The sequence below is a fragment of the Hippocampus bargibanti genome, linkage group LG10 (assembly GCF_051943395.1).
Source record: "Hippocampus bargibanti isolate YZ-2025 linkage group LG10, ASM5194339v1, whole genome shotgun sequence".
Lineage (NCBI taxonomy): Eukaryota > Metazoa > Chordata > Actinopteri > Syngnathiformes > Syngnathidae > Hippocampus > Hippocampus bargibanti.
This window is the reverse complement of record NC_142743.1, coordinates 3,331,082-3,356,807: the sequence shown is the minus strand read 5'-3', so window position 1 is coordinate 3,356,807 and position 25,726 is coordinate 3,331,082. Positions and strand designations below refer to the sequence as shown.

At 45.7% G+C, this 25,726-nt stretch overlaps 3 protein-coding genes across 16 annotated transcripts; 2 read left to right on the top strand and 1 right to left on the bottom strand.

Moving 5' to 3' along the window:
* Positions 1 to 1,204: 1,204 nt before the first annotated feature.
* On the top strand, positions 1,205 to 10,853 carry esf1 (ESF1 nucleolar pre-rRNA processing protein). 13 transcript variants are annotated; one of them, XM_089005713.1, is made up of 13 exons: positions 1,205 to 1,298; positions 1,453 to 1,491; positions 1,587 to 1,671; positions 5,346 to 5,975; positions 6,056 to 6,169; positions 6,619 to 6,731; positions 6,806 to 6,958; positions 7,024 to 7,138; positions 7,206 to 7,476; positions 7,542 to 7,681; positions 9,968 to 10,102; positions 10,171 to 10,317; positions 10,399 to 10,853. In XM_089005713.1, the coding sequence occupies exons 4-13, from the start codon at positions 5,511 to 5,513 to the stop codon at positions 10,675 to 10,677; spliced, it is 1,932 nt and encodes a 643-aa protein (XP_088861839.1). In that variant the 5' UTR covers positions 1,205 to 1,298; positions 1,453 to 1,491; positions 1,587 to 1,671; positions 5,346 to 5,510; the 3' UTR covers positions 10,678 to 10,853. The 13 variants fall into 13 exon arrangements, with proteins under 13 accessions (XP_088861839.1, XP_088861838.1, XP_088861835.1 ...); XM_089005712.1 differs by having other exon boundaries at positions 5,343 to 5,975; XM_089005709.1 differs by having other exon boundaries at positions 1,587 to 1,675.
* On the bottom strand, positions 10,851 to 17,686 carry LOC148892123 (BTB/POZ domain-containing protein 3-like). Of its 2 annotated transcripts, none has more exons than XM_089005723.1 (6): positions 17,525 to 17,686; positions 16,002 to 16,285; positions 14,166 to 14,256; positions 13,969 to 14,087; positions 12,221 to 12,629; positions 10,851 to 11,833 (listed from the first exon to the last, which is right to left on the bottom strand). In XM_089005723.1, the coding sequence occupies exons 2-6, from the start codon at positions 16,205 to 16,207 to the stop codon at positions 11,210 to 11,212; spliced, it is 1,449 nt and encodes a 482-aa protein (XP_088861849.1). In that variant the 5' UTR covers positions 16,208 to 16,285; positions 17,525 to 17,686; the 3' UTR covers positions 10,851 to 11,209. The 2 variants fall into 2 exon arrangements, with proteins under 2 accessions (XP_088861849.1, XP_088861848.1); XM_089005722.1 differs by having other exon boundaries at positions 17,489 to 17,684.
* Positions 17,687 to 19,213: 1,527 nt separating this feature from the next.
* On the top strand, positions 19,214 to 25,183 carry map1lc3c (microtubule-associated protein 1 light chain 3 gamma). The gene is made up of 4 exons (XM_089005815.1): positions 19,214 to 19,374; positions 19,449 to 19,504; positions 24,799 to 24,905; positions 24,967 to 25,183. Exons 1-4 carry the CDS (start codon positions 19,311 to 19,313, stop codon positions 25,136 to 25,138), a joined length of 399 nt encoding a protein of 132 aa, XP_088861941.1. The 5' UTR covers positions 19,214 to 19,310; the 3' UTR covers positions 25,139 to 25,183.
* Positions 25,184 to 25,726: the final 543 nt, after the last annotated feature.

Here is a 25,726-nt window from a genome sequence, read left to right as displayed (position 1 = left end):
GAACCGACGCCGAATGGTCGTGCCGGGAGTCCTTTTGACTGCCACTGATTAGAACGACCAGCACCTGCGAGGCTGCAGGCAGGGTTGACAGCGCTACCCGTTGGTCGCCAATCCGAATGTGGCAGTCTGCCACTGATCGAGACGACCAGCACCTGTGCAAGTGCAGGCGGGGCCGGCAGAGCCACCTGTTGGTCGCCAACCAGATCATGACAGTACCCCTCCTTCAAGGGACTGCTTCCAGAAGTCCCAACAGTCTCCCAAAAGGTCCAATTCGCCAGGGAACAATGGTGGACACGGCAACCATTGCCTCTCCAGCATATGATGGGCGGCGGCCTGATGGGAACGTGACTCGGCCTGACGTGGACATGGACGCGGCACGGATCGTCGTGGGCGTGAGTGCGATCCCTCTCGTACGTTCACGTTTTTCGTGTTTTTGTTTGCTGCATGAAATTGTGAACATGTCTTTGAGTGGGAGTGTTGAGTGTGCGTGTGTCAATGTGTGTGTGAGGCAAAGACACGATTGAGGAAATTTCATGATTGATATTATCACCTGCGAAACGAGCTGATCATGTGATACCCGGAAATTGTGAAGCCTTTTTAAGCGCATGCGCAGAATAAAATGTCGAGTTCCCAGACCAATGATTGACACTGCTGTCCATCATTTTTCTCGTGAATACTTTCAATCGGTACAAAAAGTTACCATTTTGGTTACTGTTAAAACGCTAAGACTGCTGCCAGAATGACTAGCGCAACACTACTACTACTACTACTTCTTCTTCTTTTCCTTTCGGCTTTTCCCTTCAAGGTGTCGCCACAGCAAATCAGTGTCCTCCATCTTTAGAGGTTCTATCCGCATGTTTGTTTTGGCCAAGCTTTTACGTCGGATGCCCTTCCTGACACAACCCTCTGTATTTATCCGGGCTTGGGACCGGCACAAGAAGACATATGTCCCTGTGTAGCTACAGAACAAGCAACTCACTCAGTAAAAGGCTCCCAAACACAAAATGGTAATCGGCACTCCTAAATATCATGTAAAATTATGTGTTTTACTCATGTAAAAAATACACTATATAAAATATTTGTATTTATATGGCTTGATTTGCCCTATTGATAAGAATTCCGGCTCTCCTTAGAGAGCCGGCTCCCCGGCTAAATGTGCGCGACAAGTGCGCTGCGTCACTGGCGCCTTTGGTTCTTTTTCGCTTTCCGTAGTCGTCACCCGGAAGTGTGGCATCGCGTTGCACGCTGGGAAGCACGCGTTCTCATCACGCAGCTTTCGCGTTCCCAAATCTTTGACGGTAAGTCTTTCAACCTTAATACGATCTTGATGTTTTTCCGGGTTGTATTTTCCGCACACACACAGACATTTTTTTTGTCTTTGTTGGGTTTGTTTTCGTTTTTTTTCGTTACTCGCCGCCATTTTGTGTCGAATCGGCACCACCGCGACAACAGTTTCACACATGCGAGAAACCTCATCTTGAGCCAGTCCAAGTAAAACATTTTTTAGTTTTTTTAGGGGGGGGGTTCCAATTAAGCTGCAAGCCGAGTCGAAAAGTTTCACCGTTGCGCGTTTGCTTCGTTTGCAGCCCCCCACCCGGAACAGGCACATTTGGATTTGGACAAACCGGAGATGGACGCGGATCCACTCATTGTTCCGTGACACCGGTAGATGTAGGTACGTTACAGTAATAATAATACATTTAATTTATAAGCGCCTTTCAAAACTCTCAAGGACATTTTACAGTCACAGGATATTTTTTTCTGCGGGTGAGCAGCGGCAGCCACACGCGCCGGCGTCACTCAACCCGGAAGTGACCTATATTCCACCGCGATTGTTTCTGTCCAGTGAACCGAGCGCACACTGTACTCGCAGTCGTATATCATTGCATTTTTGTGAAGTACTTTATGGTTTTTGGTGGGATTTTCCAAGATATGCAGTTTATGATGACGTATTACACTTGTTTCCCTCCAGGCTGGTTCTTGAAATGTCCAAATACTGTACTACAACGAGAAACGGGACAATGGATAGAAGTTTACACTCTTTTTGCTAACACTACAGTTTTTAAAGGTGAGTAAGTTGTATTTTTTTTATAACTCATAGAGGTGGTACAATATATATTTTTCTCAATCACTGCCAGGTCTCAAACAAAAAGAAGCATTAGCATATAGAATTCTGGAGCTCGCAATTTTCTTTCCTAGTATTCAGTGACAGCCATTTTTGATTTCTGATGAAAATCTGGTACCTTACTTGTTAAGATCTGCCACAAGTTAAGAAAGTTATGGTAGTTTAAACTGTAATAAAGAACTCAGTCACAGATTTTCATTGTTTTAACTGTAATTACAGGCAGAAAATCCCCTCATATTTCGAAAATTAAAAATTCCATTATTTCCTTATTATCGACTAAATAAGCCTTAACACTTCACAAAATACACCTTATTTTATGTATGTGGATTCACCCATATAAATAGCTTTCAAATGATGTATAGATTATTGTTCTATGGTCAATAATAAGGAAATAATGGCATTTTTAATTTTCGAAATGAGGGGATTTTCTCTGTCACAGATTTTCATTTTACTGAATACTAGGAAATAAAATTGCGAGCTCCAGAATTATATATATGCTAATGCTTCTTTTTGTTTGAGACTTGGCAGTTATGGAGAAAAATATATATTGTACCACGTATATGAGTTATAAAAAATACTTACTCTTACTTACTTACTCACCTTTAAAAACTGTAGTTGTTTTGTGGGGACATGGAAACGGATTATTCTCATTTTAAGAAGCTGTTTAAATGTCTGCTGGATTTGGTGCGCATGGATCGGTAGCGCCTGCCTGAGGGGAGTAGCTGCCCAAAGTTCATATGTTGAGGTATCATTGTACTTTGTGGAGTTTTAAGGCTTATTTAGTAAGAAATGATGTTTTATGGGGAACCAGGAACAGATTATTCTCATTTTAATTATTTCTTATGGGAAATTAATGTTTGGAAAACACACTTTTCGCCTTACACACACACTTTCTGGGAACCAATTAAGTTAGTAAGCCAAGGTATCACTGTATTTTGTGTCATTTTAAGGGTTATTCAGTAAGAAAGTATGTTTTATGGGGACCTGGGAACGGATTACTCTCATTTTAATGGTTTCTTATGGGAAATTAATGTTTGGAAAACACACTTTTCGCCTTACACACACACTTTCTGGGAACCAATTAAGTTAGTAAGCCAAGGTATCACTGTATTTTGTGTAGTTTTAAAGCTTATTTAGTAAGAAATTATGTTTTATGGGGACCTGGGAACGGATTACTCTCATTTTAATGGTTTCTTATGGGAAATTAATGTTTGGAAGATGCACTTTTCGCCTTACACACACTTTTTGGCAACCAATTAAGTTTGTACGCCGAGGTATCATTGTATTTTGTGTAGTTTTAAGGCTTATTTAGTAAGAAATGATGTTTTATGGGGACCCAGGAACGGATTATTCTCATTTTAATTATTTCTTATGGGAAATTAATGTTTGGAAAACACACTTTTCGCCTTACACACACACTTTCTGGGAACCAATTAAGTTAGTAAACCAAGGTATCACTGTATTTTGTGTAGTTTTAAAGCTTATTTAGTAAGAAATTATGTTTTATGGGGACTTGAGAACGGATTATTCTCATTTTAAGGGTTTCTTATGAGAAATTGTTTGTAAGACACACTTTTCACCATACACACACTTTCTGGGAACCAATTAAGTTCGTAAGCCGAGGTATCACTGTATTTTGTGTCATTTTAAGGGTTATTCAGTAAGAAAGTATGTTTTATGGGGACCTGGGAACGGATTACTCTCATTTTAATGGTTTCTTATGGGAAATTAATGTTTGGAAGATGCACTTTTCGCCTTACACACACTTTTTGGCAACCAATTAAGTTTGTACGCCGAGGTATCACTGTATTTTGTGTAGTTTTAAGGCTTATTAATAAGAAATGATGTTTTATGAGGACCTGGGAACGGATTATTCTCATTTTAATGGTTTCTTATGGGAAATTAATGTTTGGAAGATGCACTTTTCGCCTTACACACACTTTTTGGCAACCAATTAAGTTTGTACGCCGAGGTATCACTGTATTTTGTGTAGTTTTAAGGCTTATTAATAAGAAATGATGTTTTATGAGGACCTGGGAACGGATTATTCTCATTTTAATGGTTTCTTATGGGAAATTAATGTTTGGAAGATGCACTTTTCGCCTTACACACACTTTCTGGCAACCAATTAAGTTTGTACGCCGAGGTATCACTGTATTTTGTGTCATTTTAAGGGTTATTCAGTAAGAAAGTATGTTTTATGGGGACCTGGGAACGGATTACTCTCATTTTAATGGTTTCTTATGGGAAATTAATGTTTGGAAGATGCACTTTTCGCCTTACACACACTTTCTGGCAACCAATTAAGTTTGTACGCCGAGGTATCACTGTATTTTGTGTAGTTTTAAGGCTTATTAAGTAAGAAATGATGTTTTATGAGGACCTGGGAACGGATTACTCTCATTTTAATGGTTTCTTATGGGAAATTAATGTTTGGAAGATGCACTTTTCGCCTTACACACACTTTTTGGCAACCAATTAAGTTTGTACGCCGAGGTATCATTGTATTTTGTGTAGTTTTAAGGCTTATTTAGTAAGAAATGATGTTTTATGGGGACCCAGGAACGGATTATTCTCATTTTAATTATTATGGGAAATTAATGTTTGGAAAACACACTTTTCGCCTTACACACACACTTTCTGGGAACCAATTAAGTTAGTAAACCAAGGTATCACTGTATTTTGTATAGTTTTAAATCTTGTTTAGTAAGAAATTATGTTTTATGGGGACTTGAGAACGGATTATTCTCATTTTAATGGTGTTTTATGGGAAATTAATGTTTGGAAGATGCACTTTTCGCCTTACACACACTTTCTGGCAACCAATTAAGTTTGTACGCCGAGGTATCACTGTATTTTGTGTAGTTTTAAGGCTTATTAAGTAAGAAATGATGTTTTATGAGGACCTGGGAACGGATTATTCTCATTTTAATGGTTTCTTATGGGAAATTAATGTTTGGAAGATGCACTTTTCGCCTTACACACACTTTGTGGCAACCAATTAAGTTTGTACGCCGAGGTATCACTGTATTTTGTGTAGTTTTAAAGCTTATTTAGTAAGAAATTATGTTTTATGGGGACTTGAGAACGGATTATTCTCATTTTAATGGTTTCCGATGGGAAATTAATGTTTGGAATACACACTTTTTTTCTAGTTTAATATGGTATTAGAAAATGTGTGATGAATTATTATTGAAAATTTTTGTCGCTTCCTTAGTAGATGGCTGCCGCGAATCCCGTTTCCGAGGATTTGGATCTTTGGAAGTAAAGCGAGGCCGTCCCAAAGCGGGGTTGAGCGCCCTATTTTGACCCCAACCTCCAACTTTGGATCAAGCGAGCACCCGCGAAAGAGCCGTTAAGCAAAAGCAGCCCGGAAGCGACCGCCATGTCATCTGAAAAGAGCCCAAAAGAAGAAGATGATGGACGCTTCTTGCGGGTCCGCCGGGACCCCCGATTTTGGGAGATGCCCGACCGCCAGCGAAAGGTCGCCATCGACGAGCGCTTCACGTCCATGTTCCACGACGAGCGCTTCCATGTCAAGTGCGCGGTGGACAAGCGGGGACGCCCCGTCCGCCACAACGCCGCCGAGGACCTGCGACGCTTCTACCAGATCCCCGAAGGCGATGGATGTGGTCCAGACGAGACGGTTTTCGACCCGTCCCCCCCAGACGACCAAGACAGTGAAAGCCAGGCTGGTTCGGACGACAGCGGTCCGGACTTGGCTCGCGGCAAAGGCAACGTGGAGACCAGCTCGGACGACGACGAGGAGGAGGAGGAGCTTGAGGATCTTGAGGATGAGATCCAGCACGAGTGGGGCGAACTCTGCAAGGACGCCGTACGCAGTGAGCAGGTAAGACACGCCCCCCTCCCCGCCGCTGTCCATCCTGCCCCGCCCCCTTCCCCATCTGAAGCCGCCGCCGCCTGGCGCAGGTTTGGCGCCGGCTGGCCATCTGCAACGTGGACTGGGACCGCCTGAAGGCCAAAGACCTGCTGGCCACGCTCAACTCCTTCAAGCCCGAAGGGGGCGCCGTGCTGTCCGTCAAGGTAGTCATAATTATAATAATAATAATCCATTTCATTTCTAAGCGCCTTTCAAAACTCTCATGGTCACTTTACAGTCACTAAATCGGGTTTTCTGCGGGTGAGCAGCGGCAGCCAGCCACACACGCCAGCGTTCACTCAACCCAGAAGTAACTCATATAGATAGAAAGGGAGCTAGCTAATAGATAGCCAGCTAGGTAGATAGCCAACTAGGTAGCTAGCTAATAGCAAATAGACAGCAAATGGCTAGCCAGCTAGGTAGCTAGCTAATAGCAAGTAGATAGGTAGCTAGCTCGATAGCAAATGGCTAGCCAGCTAGGTAGCCAGCTAATAGATAGAAAATATATGGCCAGGTGGATTGCAAACATAGCCAGCTAGGTAGGGCGGGCCCGGCTGCTTTTGGCTCCTCCCCTTCTGGCGAGTTGACCGCTAGGATTTGTCGGCGTCCGCAGATTTTCCCCTCGGAGTTTGGCAAGGAGAGGCTGAAACTGGAGGAGTCCCAGGCCCCGCCGGAGCTCAGGAACGCCGCGCCGGATGATTCCGAGGACGGCGCCAACGGCGACAGGTGATCCTCCGGCTTAGTCGTCGACGCAACGGAAAGCGAGCTAGCGCGGTTTAGCGCGGGTGTTGTGTGGGCAGGACCTACCGGGAGAAGATGCGCGACTACCAGTTCAAGCGGCTCAAGTACTTCTACGCCGTGGCTGAGTGCGACTCGCCCGCCACCGCCGCCAAAATCTACCAGGAGTGCGACGGCTTGGAGTACGAGAGCAGCTGCTCCATCCTGGACCTAAGGTGGGTCGGCGGCGCCCCCGTCCCACACGCCGGTGACCTTGTTGGCGTCTGGAACCCCCTCTCAGGTTCATCCCAGACGACATGAAGTTCGAGGAGCCCCCCCGGGACGTGGCCACCGACGTCAACTTGGCTACGTATGCGCCCAAAGTCTTCACTTCGGCGGCCAGCGGCACCTCCAAGGTAGTCAAGGGGTGAGGGAGGGTAGTCAGGGCCACGGAAATGACCGCCGCCACCGTCCACCGCTCAGGTGGAGCTAACCTGGGACGAGACAGACCCTGAGCGGGTGAGCGCCCTCCACAGGAAGTTCAACAAAGACGAACTCCTGGACATGGACTTTGAGGCCTACCTGGCGTCGGCCTCGTCGGCATCCAGCGAGGGCGAGTCCGACGAGCCAGAGGAGGAGAACCAGGCCAAGAACCAGGATCAGCTGGACAAGTACCGGCAACTCCTGCGCCAGCGCGGCGAGCGGCGGTGCGGCGACGAGCAACAGATGGAGATGGAGGTCACCTGGGTGCCCGGTAGGTCAAAAGTAGCAAAAACTCCTTTTGGCCCAAAAGCGTGACGGCGAGCTTTGGGCCTCCAGGCCTGAAGGAGGCCACGGAGCAACTGGTGAAGAAGAAGCAGGAGCAGGAACAGCGCCTCACACCCTGGGAGGACTTTCTGCAGAAGAAGCGAGACCAGAAGAAGGCCAAGAAGATTCGCAACAAAGAGCGCCGCCTGCAGGTGAGCGCCGCCGACCGGCCAGCGGTTTCTGGTCTTGAGAAACTTTATGCAAAAAGCTATACATGCCATCAACAGCCATCACAAAGGTTAATAAAACCACTTTATTATATCGTACAATTTTTCTTTAATTATAATATCATAGCACATTTCTTATACATAAAATAAGGTATATTTTGTGTCGTTTTAAAGGACAACCGACGTCTCCGGACAAGTTGTGTCCATAATTTGTAAGAAAGACCCATTATAGCGGCCCTTCACGTCAATGTATTTTGCTGTCCTTGTTTGGTCTGGGGACTTGGTGTTACACCCAAAAGCCGCCAGAAGAGGGCGTCCAAGTGCCATATAAGGAATTTATCAGCCTGTGGAAACGGAGGTGGCCACAGGAGGTCGCCATTTTGTGCCTCTTTTTTTGGGGTGAGAGATTTCCCCCCAATGTTGCCTCAAAATGGCACAAATAAATTATTTAATCTATTGCAAACATGTATGCTTTCCTCTTCAGAACTATTTGAATCATATTCATCACTGGAGGTTTAACAAGAAAGCATATTCTCCAAATCTGAAGCCATTGTTTTGATTCACTAGCAATGCAAGATGTCTTGGCGTGACGTCACAAACTGGGGGCGGGACTTTCTGAAAATGCCCAATTCGCAGATCAATTTTTTTTGCAGATTTTGGACACTAAGTCATTTTTATTGGTGTTTTGCATTTGACTAAAAATCATACTGTGTGTTTTGGTTATTTTAGATGCTATAAAACGTTTTTCTGATGTCAGTTAAAAAACAAAAAGTGACGTTGGTTGTCCTTTAAGGCTTATTTAGTAGAAAATGATGTTTATGGGGACCTGGGAATTGATTATTCTCATTTTAATGGTTTCCTATGGGAAATTAATGTTTGGAATACACACGTTTCGTCTTACACACACTGTGGGAACCAATTAAGTTCGTGAGCTGAGGTATCAATGTATTTTGTGGAGTTTTAATGCTGATTTAGTAGAAAATTGTTTTATGCGGGACCTGGGAACGGATTATTCTCATTTTAATGGTTTCCCAAGGGAAATTAATGTTTGGAATACACACTTTTCGCCTTACACACGCTTTCTGGGAACAATTAAGTTCGTCAGCCAAGCTATCACTGTATTTGTAGTGTTTTTTTCTTGCCTTAAACTACCATTATCAATTTTGCTCATAATTTTTATTTTGAAGCACCTTTCAAAACTCTCAAGGTCACAATACAGTCACAGGATCAGTTTTTCTGTGGGTCAGCGGCGGCAGCCACACGCGCCAGTGTTCGCTCATCCTGGAACTAACTCAAATAGATAGAAAGCCAGCTAGCTAATAGATAGCTAACAGGTAGCCAGCTACATAGCCAGCCAGTCAGCTAGATAGCTAATGGATAGCAAACAGCTAGCTAGATAGATAGCCAGCTAACAGATAGCTAATAGGTAGCCAGCCAGTCAGCTATCTAGCAAGTAGCTAGATAGCAAACTAACAGCCAATAGGTAGCCAGATAGCAAATGGATAGCAAGCAGCTAGATAAATATGCTACCTAGCTAGCTATTTGCTATCTGGCTAGCTGGGTGGCTATCTCGCTAGCTATCCATTAGCTGTCTGGCTATCTAGCTAGCTGTCTGCCTAGCTATGGATTAGCTAGCTAGCCAGCTTTCTATCTATTTGAGTTACTTCCTGGTTGAGGGAACACTGGCGCATGTGGCTGCTGCTGCTCACCCGCAGAAAACCAGCTAACAGTGACTATTAATTGTTCATGAGGGTTTTGAGAGGCGCTTCAAAAGGAAATGTATTTATATTTATTATATTATTATCATTTGCTCTCTATTAGCAGTGTCTGAAACTCATGACAAAAAGTTAGCGGATACCCGGGCAGACAACTCTGAAAAGTTGCCTGCCCAGCCATAAAGTTGCCTGTCCCTTTTTTCACAACTTGAAACACAATAACACGACTAATCGCAAAAAAACTCATTGTTAACAAGTATAAAGGTTTTTTTTTTTAATTTCAGGAAGTACCTCCCACAAGTGTTATTTCAAACACTGCTATTAGCTATCTGGCTAGCTATCTATTCACTATCTAGTTGGCTGACTATGTATTCGCTAGCTATTAGCTATCTGGCTTGCTATCTATTTGAGTTACTTCCGGTTTGAGTGAACGCTGGTGACGCAAAAAAAAAAACATCTAACAGTGACTGTTAAGTGACCTTGAGAGTTTTGAAAGGTGCTTAAAAATGAAATGTATTATTGTTATTATTATTATTAATTATTGGTGCGCCTGCAGGACGGCCACCTGAGCGACGAGCAGGCACCCGAGTCTGAGGACCTCGAGGAGCCGTTCCTGCGACGGGAACCGGACAGCAAGAAGAAAAAGAAGAGTCGCGAGGGACACCAGAACGCGCAACAACAACGACATGAGGTATCGCGCGTACGTATGTACGCACCCGCGTTTTTTGCACGTCTCACCCGCTTGCGCCCGCCGCTCAGGCCGAGATGTCGCTGCTGGTGGACGACGAGGACGATGGGCGTCAACATTTCAACTACGACAAGTTGGTGGAGCAGCAGAACCTGAGCGCCAAGAAGAAGAAAAAGATGATGAAGAACGGCGGGGAACCCCCCGAGGACCACTTCCAGGTCAGAGTTCAGCGGCGGCCGCCGGCGTCGGGTCCACCTTGGGCCGCCTTTGCCATGACGGCGGCGCTCTCCCGCTTTCAGGTGGACGTATCGGACCCTCGCTTCCAGGCCATCTTCACGTCCCACCTCTTCAATGTGGACCCGTCGCACCCCAGCTACAAGCGCACGCGGGCCACGCAGAGCATCCTGGACGAGAAGCGGCGGCGCAGAGAGGAGGCGATGCTCAATCGCGACGACACAAACGCCGCCGAGCCGCCCCGCGGGGGCACCCTGCCAGACGCCGGCTTGTCCTTGCTGGTCAAGTCCGTCAAGAGCAAGACGCGCGACTTCCAAGCGCGCAAGAAAGACAAACCGCTTTGAGGGCGTGGCCCAAAAACGGGCCATTTTCGTAGCCCAAAAACAGGCCCTTTTCATAGCCCAAAAACGGGCCCTTTTCGTAGCCCAAAAACGGGCCCTTTTTATCGAGCAAAAACGGGCCCTTTTCGCAGCCAAAAAACAGGCCGATTTCCGCGCCAATAAACATACAAATGACACACGCTAGCAAATGATTTTATTTTGGTGGGGGAGGGGAGGAAGAGGAATGTGCAGCATTGCGCACATTCAGCAAAACGACCGTGAGAAGTTTTTAAGGCAAGAGAGTGTCCGAGTGGTTTTTCGGGGCCAGAAAGGGGCCGCCGATGCTGTTGGACTTGGCCCGTTTCTACCTTTTGGATCCGGGAGCCAAGTCCCGAGGATCCTGTCCGTCGTTTGAGCGCCCCCAATTAAAAAAAAAAAATGACGCGTGGGTGCGAATGGTCCACTTTCCGGGCCAGCTCGCTCCAGTAGGCTGGGAAAATCGTGGCTCATCGGGTTCGAGTCAAAGTCGGGCTCGGTCGTCCCCCTTCGGGCCCGGTCAGGCGTAAAAGATGAGCTCTGGGATCTGCCCCCCTTGCACGCCGGTGCCGTTGGTGCTGTCGGAGGAGCACTGGAACTGGAAGGTGACCTTGCCGCACTGCACCTCGGTCATGCCCTCCTGACCAAAGTAGCTTAGCTCGTTGCCGTCCAGAACCACGCTGGCCGTGTAGAAGGCGTCGGGCTCGATCTGCACCGGGTGCTCGAACCACACGGCGAAGGTGGAGCTGGAGCCGTCGGAGAAGTACTTGACGGCCCGCTGGGCCACGGCGGCGCCCTGCCGCTTCAGCTCCATCCTGGCGCCGTACTCTGCCGAGCCGCAGCTGGAGCCGTACAGGCCCAGGCCGGCCACGAAGACCCGCTTGTCCACGGCGAACTGGATGCTGTCGCAGCGGCCGCGGTAGCGCCACTGGTTGCTGCGGTAGGCGCAGGACTGGAAGCGGTGGCAGCGCTGCGGCGCCAGGCCCCGCCGGGGCTGGCTGCAGAACAGCAGCTCGGGCTTGTTGGCTGCCGTGTACCACAGGAAGATGTCGTTGGTCTCGTTGAGTGTCAGCAGGCCCGACTGGGCCGCCCCGTTGGCAAAGTCCTCCAGGGCCATGGCGGGGATGCGGATCAGGTAGATGGCCTGGACGCATGGAGAGACGTTGGTTGGACGGACGCCGGCCCTTTTGGGCCACGTCGGTCGGCCCGACGCCGCCGCTTTTGGGCCACGTCGGTCGGCCCGACGCCGCCCCCTTTGGACCACATCGGCCGGCTGGACGTCGCCCCTTTTGGGCCACGTCAGCTCGACGCCGCCGCTTTTGGGCCACGTCGGTCGGCCCGACGCCGCCCCTTTTGGGCCACGTCAGCTCAACGCCACCGCTTTTGGGCCACGTCGGCCGGACGCCGCCCCCTTTGGACCATATCGGCCGGCTGGACGTCGCCCCTTTTGGGCCGCGTCAGCTCGACGCCGCCGCTTTTGGGCCACGTCGGTCGGCCCGACGCCGCCCCCTTTGGACCACACCCGCCTTACCTTGCCCAACACCAGCCGCTTGTTCTCCACCGTGGGCCGCAGGTCCCGGCGCTGGCACTCGGCCTCGGCCCAGCCCAGCGCCGCCTCAAAGACGGCCATCTCCTTGGCGTTGAGCGTCTCGCGGCGCAGGATGCTCTCCAGCGTGTGAGCGTCGATGTCGCAGAAGCCCTCCGAGCGCAGCGCCAGCTCAGCCTGGGCGTCGATCACCTCCCAGCAGCGCTGCGTCAGCTCGGGCTCCTCAAACAGGCAGCTCTGTGACAGGAGCACGCAGGCGTTCTTGGCGCTTAGGCTGGTCTCCAGGAAGTTGACGCAGGCCCGGGCCAGGTGTGGCACCATGTACTTTTTGGCCGCGTACAGCGTGGCCAGGACCGTGTCGGCGCACAGGTCGATCTCGTCGCAGTAGATGTACCTGCCGGGGCGGCAGGGGGCGGGGCTCTTACAAATCCATTTCATTTTGAAGCGCCGTTCAAAACTCAAGGTTTTGAACCTTTAGAGTCTCAAGGTTGGATGTTTTTCTGCGGGTGAGCAGCGGCAGCCCCACGCGCCAGCGTTCACTAAACGCGGAAGTAACTCAAATAGATAGAAAGCTAGCTAGCCAGACAGCTATGGATAGCTAGCTAACACATAGCTAATGGATAGCTAGCTAGATAGCCAGCCAGTCATCTTATAAATAGCAAATTGCTAGGTAGCCATCTAACAGATAGCCAATAGGTAGCCAGCTAGTCAGCTAAATACCTAGCTAGGTAGCATATGTATCTAGCTAGCTGTTTGCTATCTAGCTAGCTACCTATTGGCTTTCTATCTATTTGAGTTACTTCCGGGTTTAGTGAACGCTGGCGCGTGGGCTGCCGCTAGCTAGGTAGCATATGTATCTAGCTAGCTGTTTGCTATCTATTAGCTATCTGGGTGGTTATCTCACGAGCTCTCTAGCTAGCTATCTCCCTAGCTATCCATTAGCTCTCTGGCTATCTAGCTAGCTATCTATTAGCTATGTGTTAGCTAGCCAGATAGCTAATAGATAGCAAATATTATTCTATTAGCTATGTGTTAGCTAGCTAGCCAGATAGCTAATAGATAGCAAATAGCTAGCTGTGTAGCATATGAGCAAAATTGATAATGGCAGTTTAAGGCAAGAATGAAAACACTACAAATGAAATTCAGTGATACCTTGGCTTACAAACTTAATTGGTTCCCAGAAAGAGTAAGGTGAAAAGTGTGTATTCAAAACATTAATTTCCCATAGGAAACTATTACAATGAGAATAATCCGTTCCCAGGTCCCCATAAAACATAATTGTATACTAAATAAGTCTTAAAACCACCAAATAGACCTTATTTTATGTATAATAAATGTGCTATGGTATTATAATTAAACAAATAAACTGTACTGTATAATAATCATTTTATTGACCTTTGTGATGGTCATTGATGGCTTGATGGAATGGATAGCTTTTTGCATAAAGTGTCTCAGGGAGCTCTGGGTTGTACATCTTGGAAGTTGTGATATTATTATAGTACCTATTCTTGTCTGTGACTGTAAAGTGTCATTGAGAGCTTTGAAAGGCGCTTAAAATGTCATGTATTATAATTATTATTGCAACAGATGCAGGCAGACGCACTAGAAACTTCATTAATAGCTGCTTCCCTTGCTTGTCTTTTCTCTGGAGTCTACAATCTGCCTTTGAACTATCAATAAAGTTGTCACTGTTTTCTATGCACGTACGCCGCCATCGGGGAGCTGGCACTCACTTGAGCATGGCGAGGAAGGACGGCGGCTCCACGTCGGGGATGCGGATCTCGTCCCGATCCTCGGCCAGCTCGCCGTAGAACATGGCGTGGAACACCGAGCTGCCCACCGCCAGGACGTACTGCACAAAGAACCCGTCGGCTTTTCAGTCCCGCGCCCAACGGCCTCCTGACTCATCCGTGGTGGAACGCAGTTTTACCTTGTGGCCTGGAACTCGCTGCGTCCCACCTGGCGGTCCCACCACAAAGTAGACGTCCGCCATCATGTCATTGTTGAACATGACGGAGTTCCTGCATTCTCCCAAAAAAATACAGGTTACGAGCGGGTTGCCTTCCGACAAAACGGTTGCAAGTCAAACGGTCGTATGTCGAAATCCATTCAAAATGGCCGACGTGACGCTTACAACAATATACAGGTAACATCCGAGTTACGAGCGGGTTGCCTTCCGACAAAACGGTTGCAAGTCAAACGGTCGTATGTCGAAATCCATTCAAAATGGCCGACGTGACGCTTACAACAATATACAGGTAACATCCGAGTTACGAGCGGGTTGCCTTCCGACAAAACGGTCGCAAGTCAAATGGTCGTAAGTCGAAATCCATTCAAAATGGCCGACGCAAGGTTTATAGAACAGGATAGTCGACGATGTCAATCTGTTGTTTTTAAGCAACGTTTTCTATTGAATACTATTACATACCAAACTGTTTACACTTCATTTATACATTTGATCACTGAGTGTCGTTTTTATCATTTTATATTTTGTATTATCAATTTTTATTTCGGTAGATATCAGGGATAATACTAGTGGGCCTCAATCGGCAGTCCATATGCACCTAAAAGCTAGCAACCACTCATTTGACGACAATGAGGTTAAAATCTTAGCAAAAGAACATAGATAGTTTGAAAGGGGAGTAAAAGAAGCGATTTTCGTAAAACAACTAAATCCTTCATTAAATCGGTTTGGTGGGGTGAGGTTCAATTTGGATCGTTCGTACAATAGCCTGCTTAGGCAACATAGGATTAGGAATACTGATGAGGTGATACCGGTGAAAGTGGGGCAATCAGGCCAGTCGTTAGAACCAATCAGTGCAGCTGCAGGGAGTAGTCCTCTGCTCCCCCCAACCTGAGAGCAGGGACCTATCATAGCAGAGTCCGGCACCGCCACGTCTGGACAGTAGGGATATATATATATAGGGCCTAAACTCCCAATAAGACTTTAGTTTGCTGATGAAGTTTCTTGGATAAGAAGCGAAACGTCCGACACCTTCAAAGAAGTACAGATGACGGCTGAAGAAACCTTTTCATCGATGGATCATTCCTGTACGACTGAGAGCTTATACAGACGTATCAATTTTTATGACTGTATAGCTATACCTGTAATGTATACAAAACTGTTTCCTGTACAGTTCATTTATGAATGTTATAATAATATAATAATCATTTCATTTGTAAGCGCCTTTCAAAACTCTCAAGGTCACTTTACAGTAACAGGATCAGTTTTTCTGTGGGTGGGCAGCGGCAGCCACACGCGCCAGCGTCCACTCAACCCGGAAGTAACTCAAATAGATAGGAAGCTAGCTAAGAGTTAGCTAATAATCTCTCAACCCGGAAGTAACTCAAATAGATAGAAAGCTAGCTGGCTAGCTAAGAGTGAGCTAATAATCACTCATTTTTATCATTTTATATTTCATATTATTGATTTTTATGACTGTATAACTGTACCTGCAACGGCCAGAAGAGGTCGCCCGACACACACACTCGGACTCAGGCGGGCGCCAAAAGAAAAAAAGCAGTGTACAGTACTACAGGAGACGGTATCTGCACTACTGTATTGAGTGTAGTCACGCAGTAGATTGCTGTGTGAGTGTGTGACATGCTGGCTAGCCAAAATTGGAGTACGGGTTGCCGGCTGTTTGCGCGTTGCGGTGCCTGTCGTAGAATAAAAAAAATGGGTCTGGCTGTTGTAAGTACGGGTGGTCGTAAATCGGATGTCACCTGCAAAACTAATTTTTTTTTGGGGGGGAGGGGAACCCACCTCTCACGGATGGTCGGGTACAGGCCCTGCCAGGTGCAGCCGGCCTGCCTGGAGACGTTGTTGTTGCTCGGGCCTGGCGGGTCGCGGTGGTGCTGGCACTGCTGCTCTTGCTCCGGCCGCCGCCGCTGCTGCAGCTGCTGTTGCTCCTCCTGCTGGTCCGAGGCGGACGGAAGAAGCGTCTTGCCGGCAAACAACTCCGCCGCCATTCTCCGCCAGTCACGCCGACGATCGCCCGCCGCTCATGGCAGACGGCGACCAACGGGTCACAGGAACACCTAAGCGGGCTAGCGGGGAGAGGGGCTTCATTCACATAAAGTTGGAGAGGCGGGCGGGCAGGTGATGCTGCGCTGGCCCACCGCAGGCCCACTGCTGGCCGGTCGCTTTAAAGGACAACCGACACCTCTCGACAAGTCGCGTCCATAATTTGTAAAATCACTTAAAATGACTTCTACTGACCGCATTTTACAAAGATTCCACCACATAAACAGTGATACCTCAACTTACGAACTTAATTGGTTCCCAGAAAGTGTGTGTAAGGTGAAAAGTGTGACTTCCAAACATTCATTTCCCATAAGAAACCATTAAAACGAGAATAATCCGTTCCAGGTCCCTATAAAACATAATTTTCTTCAAAATAAGCCTTAAAACTAAACAAAATACAGTGATACCTCAGCTTATGAACTTAATTGGTTCCCAGAAAGTGTATGTAAGGCAAAAAGTGTGTCTTCCAAACATTAGTTTGCCATAAGAAACCATTAAAATGAGAATAATCTGTTCCCAGGTCCCCATAAAACATAATTTTCGACTAAATAAGCCTTAAAACTACACAATTTATGTATGTGGATTCGCCCAGAAGGGTCCCAATGTGACGTCACGTATATGGGGGCAGGACTTTCTGAATCTCTCCAGTTTTGAGATCATTAGTGGCAGTTTTGGACAACTTTCAGTTATTTTATTGTTTTTTTTTGCGTTTGACTAAAAATATTAACCTGCATGTTTTGGGTTTTTAGATGAGATAAAACGTTTTTCTCATGTCAGTTAGGAAAGAAAAAATAGTGTCGGTTGTCCAGTTCAACATCAACGATGGCGGCAGTTGCCACTGGACCAGAAACCCAAAGTCGTTCGAATCGGTTTTTACCGTCGATCAATTGACTTTGGCAATGTAACGACTCACGATGACAAACTTCCAAACGATCACGTTGCACCTCCGTGGCCGGAATGGGTCGCATTTGTCCGCTCGTGGCAGCGGAAACGAGTCCGTCTGCGGAAAAGGTGCTTCAGACGATGCTAAGCTAACGTTCGGAAGGCCGCCAAAGTTCCGGGAGCGCCGCCAAAGTTCCGGGAGCGCGGCGGGGAGTTAAACGGCAAGACAAATTAAAAAAAGCCTGGAAAAGACCTGTTTTCTTTGGTGGCCGTTGTTCTGACCCCCCCCCCCCCCCCCCCCCCACACACACACACACACTCGGCGCTTTTCGTTTCGGGCTTACGAGCTTGGACGAAGCGGCGACAAGCAGGCGACTCACTTGGTCGACGTTGGCCGTTCGCAACCCACAGAAGTTTTCCACAAGATGAACTCGTCCCAAGGAAGTTCGACAAGTTCCACTTTGGTTGTTGTTGTTGTTGTTGTTGTACTGACGACGACGAGCGAAGCCGAGCCGAGGTCTTCTTCGACTGACCTTCTACGGCGAGAGCGACCGGTGCCACTAATCGCCGTTGCCCCCTGGTGGACACAACAACTCAACGTCCCCACGGCACCCGTTCCGTTCAGGGAAAAAAAATCGATGAAAATCAATCACGTGAAAGGCGCCGCTGGCGTTTTCTGACAAGAAACATTCGCAAGCGACACAATTTCATCAATGCGCGTCTATATTGACATTTCAATCACTTCTCCAACATTCATAGAATTCTCCGTCGCCATTTTTGGCACAGGCGAAAACACGAAAAGTGGCCCCAGCAGCAAATACTCTTTTTGATTGGCAAGTGTCGTTTGGGTGCTTTGAAAGGCGCTTGTCAATTAATAATAATAATAATAATAATAATAATAATAATAATAATAATAATAATAATAATAATAATAATAATAATAATAATAATTAAGTGCTTTTCAAAACTCTCAAAAGCACTTTACATTCACAGGATAGTTTTTTTCTGTGGGTGAGCAGCCGCAGCCACCGTTCACTCAAACCGGAAGTAATCAGAATTAGAATCAGAAAACCTTTATTCGTCCCACAATGGGAAAATTTGCAGTCCACAGCAGCAATTTGAAAGGGGATGGGGTGGTGAGGTGAAAGGATAGAAATTCAAGATATTCTAAGCATAGCAAAATAAAAATGTCAACTGTATACTGTAAATGTGCAAAACCGTTCCATAAAAAATGTACATAGTGCATCAAGAAAGGCATATTGATATACAGTATGTAGCTGTATCGCATCAACCCATATTTACAGTACAAGTGTAAAGTGTCCAATTTTTTTAGAAGGCTAACGATATAGCTAGATAGCTAGCAGATAGGTTGCTAGATAGGTTGCTAGATAGCTAGCAAGATAGATAGCTAGATAGACAGTGGCAGCCACATGCACCAGCGTTCACTCAACTTGGAAGTAACTGAAATAGATAGAAAGCTAGCTAGCTAATCGCTAGATAGCTAGCTAGATGGCTAGTTTGAGAGATAGCTCGATAGATAGCGGCAGCCACACGCGCCAGCGTTCACTCAACCTGGAAGTAACTCAAACAGAATAAAGCTAGATAGCTAATCACTAGAAAGCTAGCTAGATAGTTAGCTAGATGGCTAGTTAGATAGATGGCGAGATAGATATCTAGTGAGTTAGGGGCAGCCAAACGCGCCAGCCTTCACTCAACCCGGAAGAAACTCAAATAGATGGAAAGCTAGCTAGCTAATCGCTAGATAGCTAGCTAGATAGATAGATAGCTAGCGGCAGCCACATGCGCCAGCCTTCACTCAACCCGGAACTCAAATAGATAGAAAGCTAAATTGCTAATAGCTAGCTGGCTAGATCGCTAGCTAGCTAGATAGCTTGTGATAGTTAGTTTGTGTGTAATCAAGTTCCACACAAACACAATCAGAATAAGATAACAAATCGGCAGGAGGGGGGGGGGCGATTCCTCTCGCAGGGGCTCGAGCATAGAAATAGATAGGTAGATAGGTAACCTATCTATTTCTATGGGCTCGAGAGAGCGACGCCACGTGCTAATCAGGCGAAGCGCCTCCACCCGGTGCGCGCGCGCATGTCCGTTTAAACCAGCGGGCGTGGGCGCGCTCCCCTCGTGGTCGTGGTCTTGCTCGTCGTCATGCCCCCGCTGCAAAGGAGCCAGCAGGCGCACGGAAAACCCTTCAAGCAGCGAAAAAGCTTCGGTGAAGACATAGCGCGGCCGTTCCGACTTGCCCCGCAACGTTTCCGTCGCTAATTGTTTGCTTTTTGCTCTCAGCCACCCGGAAGCAGGAGGTGGCCGGCATCCGATCCAAGTTCCCCAACAAGATTCCGGTAAGTCCACCGAGGACCTTCCGCGACTGCATGACTGACTGACGGCTCCGTTTGACGTCCTTCCTTCCTTTTCCCTGACTTTTAAAACGTCCCTTGGTTCATTTTTTTCTGACACTTTGGACTCATTTTTCAAGAGGCTCATTTCGGGCCACCGTTGCGCAATCCAAACCCCAAAGTGTTTGATATTTCGGTCGACAGCAGAGGGCAGTGGCGGACAAAAAAAAATTCAACCGGCCCGGGATGACTCAGAGAATAATAATAGGAAGAAGAGCGAGTCGTTAGCAAGCATGCTAGCAAACATTTCCTTCATGTTTTATAATAATAGTAGTAATAATAATAATCATCATCATAATACACTTAATTTAAAACAGATTAAACAGTGGCATTTTTAGGTGTTCAATTACCTTACATGGTTCGGCGTATACTTGCGCCTTCGTCAGAGTTTCACGGATGTTGTCGTGACGCACGTCAGCTGAAAAAGGCGCGTCACAACAACATCCGTGACACTATGACGAAGGCGGAAGTATACATCGAAACATATAAGGTAATTGAACACCTAAAAATGCCACTGTTGATAAGAAAAGAATCTGTTGTAAATTAGATAACAAGTAGACAGTATGGACTTAACACAACTAATAATACACTTAATTTCTAAGCGCCTGTCAAAACTCTCAAGGACACTTGACAGTCCGAGGATAAGTTTTTCTGTGGGTGAGCAGCGGCAGCCACACGCGCCAGCATTCACTCAAGCTGGAAGTAACTCAAATAGATAGAAAGCTAGCTAGCTAATAGACTAGAAAGCTAGCTAGCCAGCAAGATGGCAGCCACACATGCAGGCGTTCCCACAACCAGGACGTAACTCAAATAGATAGAAAGCATTCACTATCTTCTTCTTCTTTTCCTTTGGGCTTTTCCCTTCAAGGGGTCGCCACAGCGAATCAGTGTCCTCCATCTTCAGAGGTTTGATTTGCATGTCTATTAGCTAGCTATTCACTAGCTAATAGCTATCTATTCGTTAGCTATTAGCTATCTATTCGCTAGCTTGCTATCTGAGTTTGAAGTTGCTATGTATTTGCTATCTATTATTATTATAAAGCTAGATAGCTAATAAATAGCTAACTAGCCAGCTATATAGCTAATAGGTAGGTTTTAAATCTGCAAGCAAATCCATTTCTTCTCCTCCTTCAGCTATTGTGGCTTGACAAAAACCACTATTGAATCCACACAACAATATACAGTAAAGTCTCGTTATATCGATATTGGTTATATTAATAATACTGCTTATTACGATGCTATTTTCATATCCCGTGCACATTTCTAGTCTTTTTATGTATAATTAGTTCCGTTTAGTACGATTTATGGTTATTACGATAATCCGGTTACTACGGTTCTCTTTTTCATCTCCCGCCGGCCATTTTGCTATGTTTATATCGATACAAAAGATACTTAAGGTGAATCGATATTTGCTTAGGGGTTTCTATACAATACCACCGTTATCGAAATCTGTATCGGTTGTGCCGTTGGTCACGTGGCTTGGTCACATGACAGGTCACGTGGTAGAAAATGGCGTCTGCTACACTGCGCAAGGCACGGGAGCTGGTCACGTGACTTGCGCAGTGTAGCAGACGCCATTTTCTACCAGCTTCCGTGTTTTGAACTGTCATACGCGAGCACAATAAAAAAGGCATAGCAGAGCTTATATACAGTACTGTTGTTGAACACCAATTAAAACCATGGCGAAACGTAAGATTGTAATCTCGGTATGAAGTACGAGGCAATAGTGGCTGTCGAGGAGAATCCAACAAGGAGCAAATCCTCCATCGCGAAAGAGTTCGACGTTCCTCAGAATACTTCATCAACGTAAGTAATGTAAACGTTGCAGTTTTTGTTTTCCATCCATGTATTTAATTGTGTTGCATTCAGATATCTTTATCGCTTGCAACAATCACTGTTTTTCATATGTTTGTACATGCTGGCCTTCGTGGTTTCTCTCGTGTGTACAGAACGTGAGGATTTTGCATTGGTTGCATTTTTGAAAGGAAATAGTCATTAAAAAAGTGTAAAAACGTTTTTATTTTATCCATAAGTTTATTTTTCACTTCAATACTGTACAAAAAGCATGCTAGATACGCAATCCATGAAGCCAATGATAAAATTACATGCCATATCAAAGATCCCCCATTTACATATTCCCCCGCCCCCCTTTTAATGTAGTTCGGCGCAGGACGGATATATCGATAGTACGGTTATATCGACATTTTTTCTGACTCCCGAGAATATCGATATAACGAGACTTTACTCATATCTAGATGGAACTCGCAAGGCCACTTTACAGTCACAGCCACACGCGCTAGCGTTCACTCAACCCAAAAGCAACTCAAATAGTTAGAAACCTAGCTAGCTAATAGATAACTAACAGATAGTAGTGATGGGTCCAGCGACACTGAGGCATCGATGCGTGCGACGAGCTTCCAGGGCAAACCCCCGTGTCGGTGCGCGTACCACTTTATGAAAAGTCACGTGACCACTAAAGGAACCACTGTTGCTATGGGAACTGGCGCGTTCTTTATGATGTCATTGTTAACCTTTTGGGGATTGCGTCGTCATTGCATTGAAAGAATATACCGAAACACTCACTAGAGAATAGTTATAAACTACAACTTCGGGAGGTTGAAGTTCATATTGTATTAAAGGACAACCGACGTCACTTTTTTGTTTCCTAACTGACATCAGAAAAACATTTTATAGCATCTAAAATACCCAAAACACACAGTATGATATTTTTATTCAAATGCAAAACACCTATAAAATGACTTAAAGTGTCCAAAATCTGCGAATTGGGCATTTTCAGAAAGTCCCGCCCCCAGTTTGTGACGTCACGCCAAGACGTCTTGCATTGCTAGTGAATCAAAACAATGGCTTCAGATTCGGAGAATATGCTTTCTTGTTACGCATCCAGTTATGAATATGATTCAAATAGTTCTGAAGAGGAAAGCATACATGTTTGCAATCGATTAAAGAATTTATTCCGTGCCATTTTGAGGCAACATTGGGGGGAAATGGATCACCCAAAAAGTGGCAGAAAATGGCGACCGAGCTCCTGTGAGGAATTAATCAGCCCGTTTCCACAGGCTGATAAATTCCTTATATGGAGCTTGGTCACCCTCTTCTGGGTCTTTTGGTGCAACATGACGTTTTCAGACCAAACAAGCACAGCAAAATATATTGACGTGATGGAAGGACTGCTACAATGTGTCCTTTTTTTCGGTCAGGGGAGTTCCTTCAGTGACGTCAGTATGGACTCGTCACCAACTCAAAAACATGACTTCCGGAATATTTAGCGCCAGTCTTAAAAGGTAAAATATAGCGCTATATGCGGTGGAATCTTTGTAAAATACGCTCAGTAGAAGTCATTTGAAGCCATTTTACAAATTATGGACACAACTTGTCCGGAGACGTCGGTTGTCCTTTAAATGTTCGGTAAAAAAATAGCTAGTTTTTTTTCTCAGCTCTTTCTGGATTCTGTTCTCCGTCGCCAAATAATGACGTTGCAGGACATAATTAGGCTTTCTCGTAACGTAAACAAAGTGATTCATGTATTTCTTTATTTACCTATTTATCTATTTGTTTATTTATGCATTCATCTATCTATTAATTTTCAAGGCGTACCTTGCAAAGATTAAAATGTGTGTCGACAGATCAGTGTCAGATGACCCTGTCAAATGTTTCCTGCAAGTCCACCAGGTGTCAGTATTCAGCAACACAGTGTCAATACAGTATGTCACTGTGTCATAACAATACTGCTGGCCAATACATCTACCCATTACTAACAGATGGCTATCTAGGCCTTCACACAACCCGGAAGTAACTCAGATAGAAAGCTAGCTAGCTAATAGACAGCTAATAGATAGCTACGGAACTCTGATAGAAAGCTAGTTGGCTAATAGATAACTAACAGATAGCTATCTAGGCCTTCACACAACCCAGAAGTAACTCAGATAGAAAGCTAGCTAGCTAATAGATAGCTACGGAACTCTGATAGAAAGCTTGTTGGCTAATAGATAACTAACAGATAGCTATCTAGGCCTTCACACAACCCAGAAGTAACTCAGATAGAAAGCTAGCTAGCTAATAGATAGCTACGGAACTCCGATAGAAAGCTAGTTGGCTAATAGATAACTAACAGATAGCTATCTAGGCCTTAACACAACCCAGAAGTAACTCAGATAGAAAGCTAGCTAGCTAATAGACAGCTAATAGATAGCTACGGAACTCTGATAGAAAGCTAGTTGGCTAATAGATTACTAACAGATAGCTATCTAGGCCTTCACACAACCCAGAAGTAACTCAGATAGAAAGCTAGCTAGCTAAGACAGCTAATAGATAGCTAAGTAACTCGGATAGAAAGCTAATAGACAGCTAACAGATAGCTATCTAGGCCTTCCCACAACCCAGAAGTAACCACAGTTGACATTTCACCGCAGCAAATTTATGAAAGGAAGAAAACAACTAAATAACAAATATGACAACACAGACACATTCTTCAGCACTTGCTGTACCCTCTTCATGACATGAAGCAGTTCTAGATGAAAGAGGATAGGATCTAACTGTCCTTTTCAGCAGTGCATCAGGCACGTCTACTACAAGCTAAATGTATGCTCTTACCACATCGCGCTTGATCAGTTCAGGTGGGAAGGCCTTTGCGTTTCCAACTCTGATTGGTTCAGCAACAGTTTGATCAACCTTGATTTGGGCCTTCAGAACTGACAGTGAAGGCGTCCTTCCGGGTCGATTTTCGACCCCCGGTAACAAATGACGTTCGGCGGCGGCAGCCAGTGGCAGCCATTTCATTTCTAAGCACCTTTCAAAACTCTCTAGGTCCCTTCACAGTCACAGGTTCAGTTGTTTTCTGTGGGAGAGCAGCGGCAGCCACAGCGTTCACTCAACCCGGAAGTAACTCTATTAGATAGCACGCTAGCGAATAGATAGCTATTAGCTAGTGAATAGATAGCTATTAGCTAGCGAATAGATAGCTAGTAGTTAGTGAATAGATAGCTAGTAGCTAGCTAGTAGCTAGCGAATACAAAGCTAGTAGCTAGCGAATAGATAGCTAGTAGCTAGCGAATAGTTCGTAACTAGCGAATACCTAGCAAATACCTATCGAATAGATAGCTAATAGCTAGTCATTTCATACCAAAAAACGCACGTCAGTCGGTGATTGAGATAAGGTATTTTGAGGCCATCAGAGAAAGCCTCAGCGCTGCTTTTTAGACATGTGACTTTTGTCTCGTCAGGTGATCATCGAACGCTACGAGAGGGAAAAGTTTCTCCCCCCTCTGGACAAAAGCAAGTTTCTTGTTCCGCATGAGCTCACCATGAACCAGTTTGTCACCATTATCAGGTAACGCCGCCGCGCCGCCGAGAAACTAAACGTCGAGGCCTTCACTCTTGTTGTGTTGCAGGAACCGCATGGCGCTGCTTCCCTCGCAGGCCTTCTACCTGCTGGTGAACAACAGCGGCCTGGCTAGCATGACGCTTAGCATGGCTCAGGTCTACGGAGACCACCGCGACGACGACGGCTTCCTCTACATGACTTACGCCTCCCAGGAGATGTTTGGACGCCCTCGCGTGTAAAGACTAAAATTGTTTTAATCAATAAAGAAATGTTGCTGACAAGAACGAGGCTTTGGTGTGGCTAAACGGATGGACTCTGGTGAAGAACGAGTCGTTAGCAAGCCTGCTAGCAAACATCTTCATGTTTTATAATAGTACGCTTAATTTCTAAGCGCCTTTCAAAACTCTCAAGGTCACTTTAGTCACAGGATCAGTTTTTTTCTGTGGGCGAGCAGCGGCAGCGTTCACTCAACCCGGAAGTAACTCAAATAGATATAAAGCTAGCTAGCAAGCTAATACATAGCTCATAAATAGCTATTAGCTAGTGAATAGATGGCTATTAGCTAGTGAATAGATGGCTATTAGCTAGTGAATAGATGGCTATTAGCTAGTGAATAGATAGCTAATAGCTAGTGAATATATAGCTAATAGCTAGTGAATATATAGCTAATAGCTAGCGGAGATCTAGTAGCTAACGAATACCTAGCAAATAGATAGCTAATACCTCGTGAATTGTTATTAGCTAGCGAATAGCTATTAGCTATCTAATAGATAGCGGATAGATAGCTATTAGCTAGCGAATAGATAGCTAATTCCTAGTCATTTACT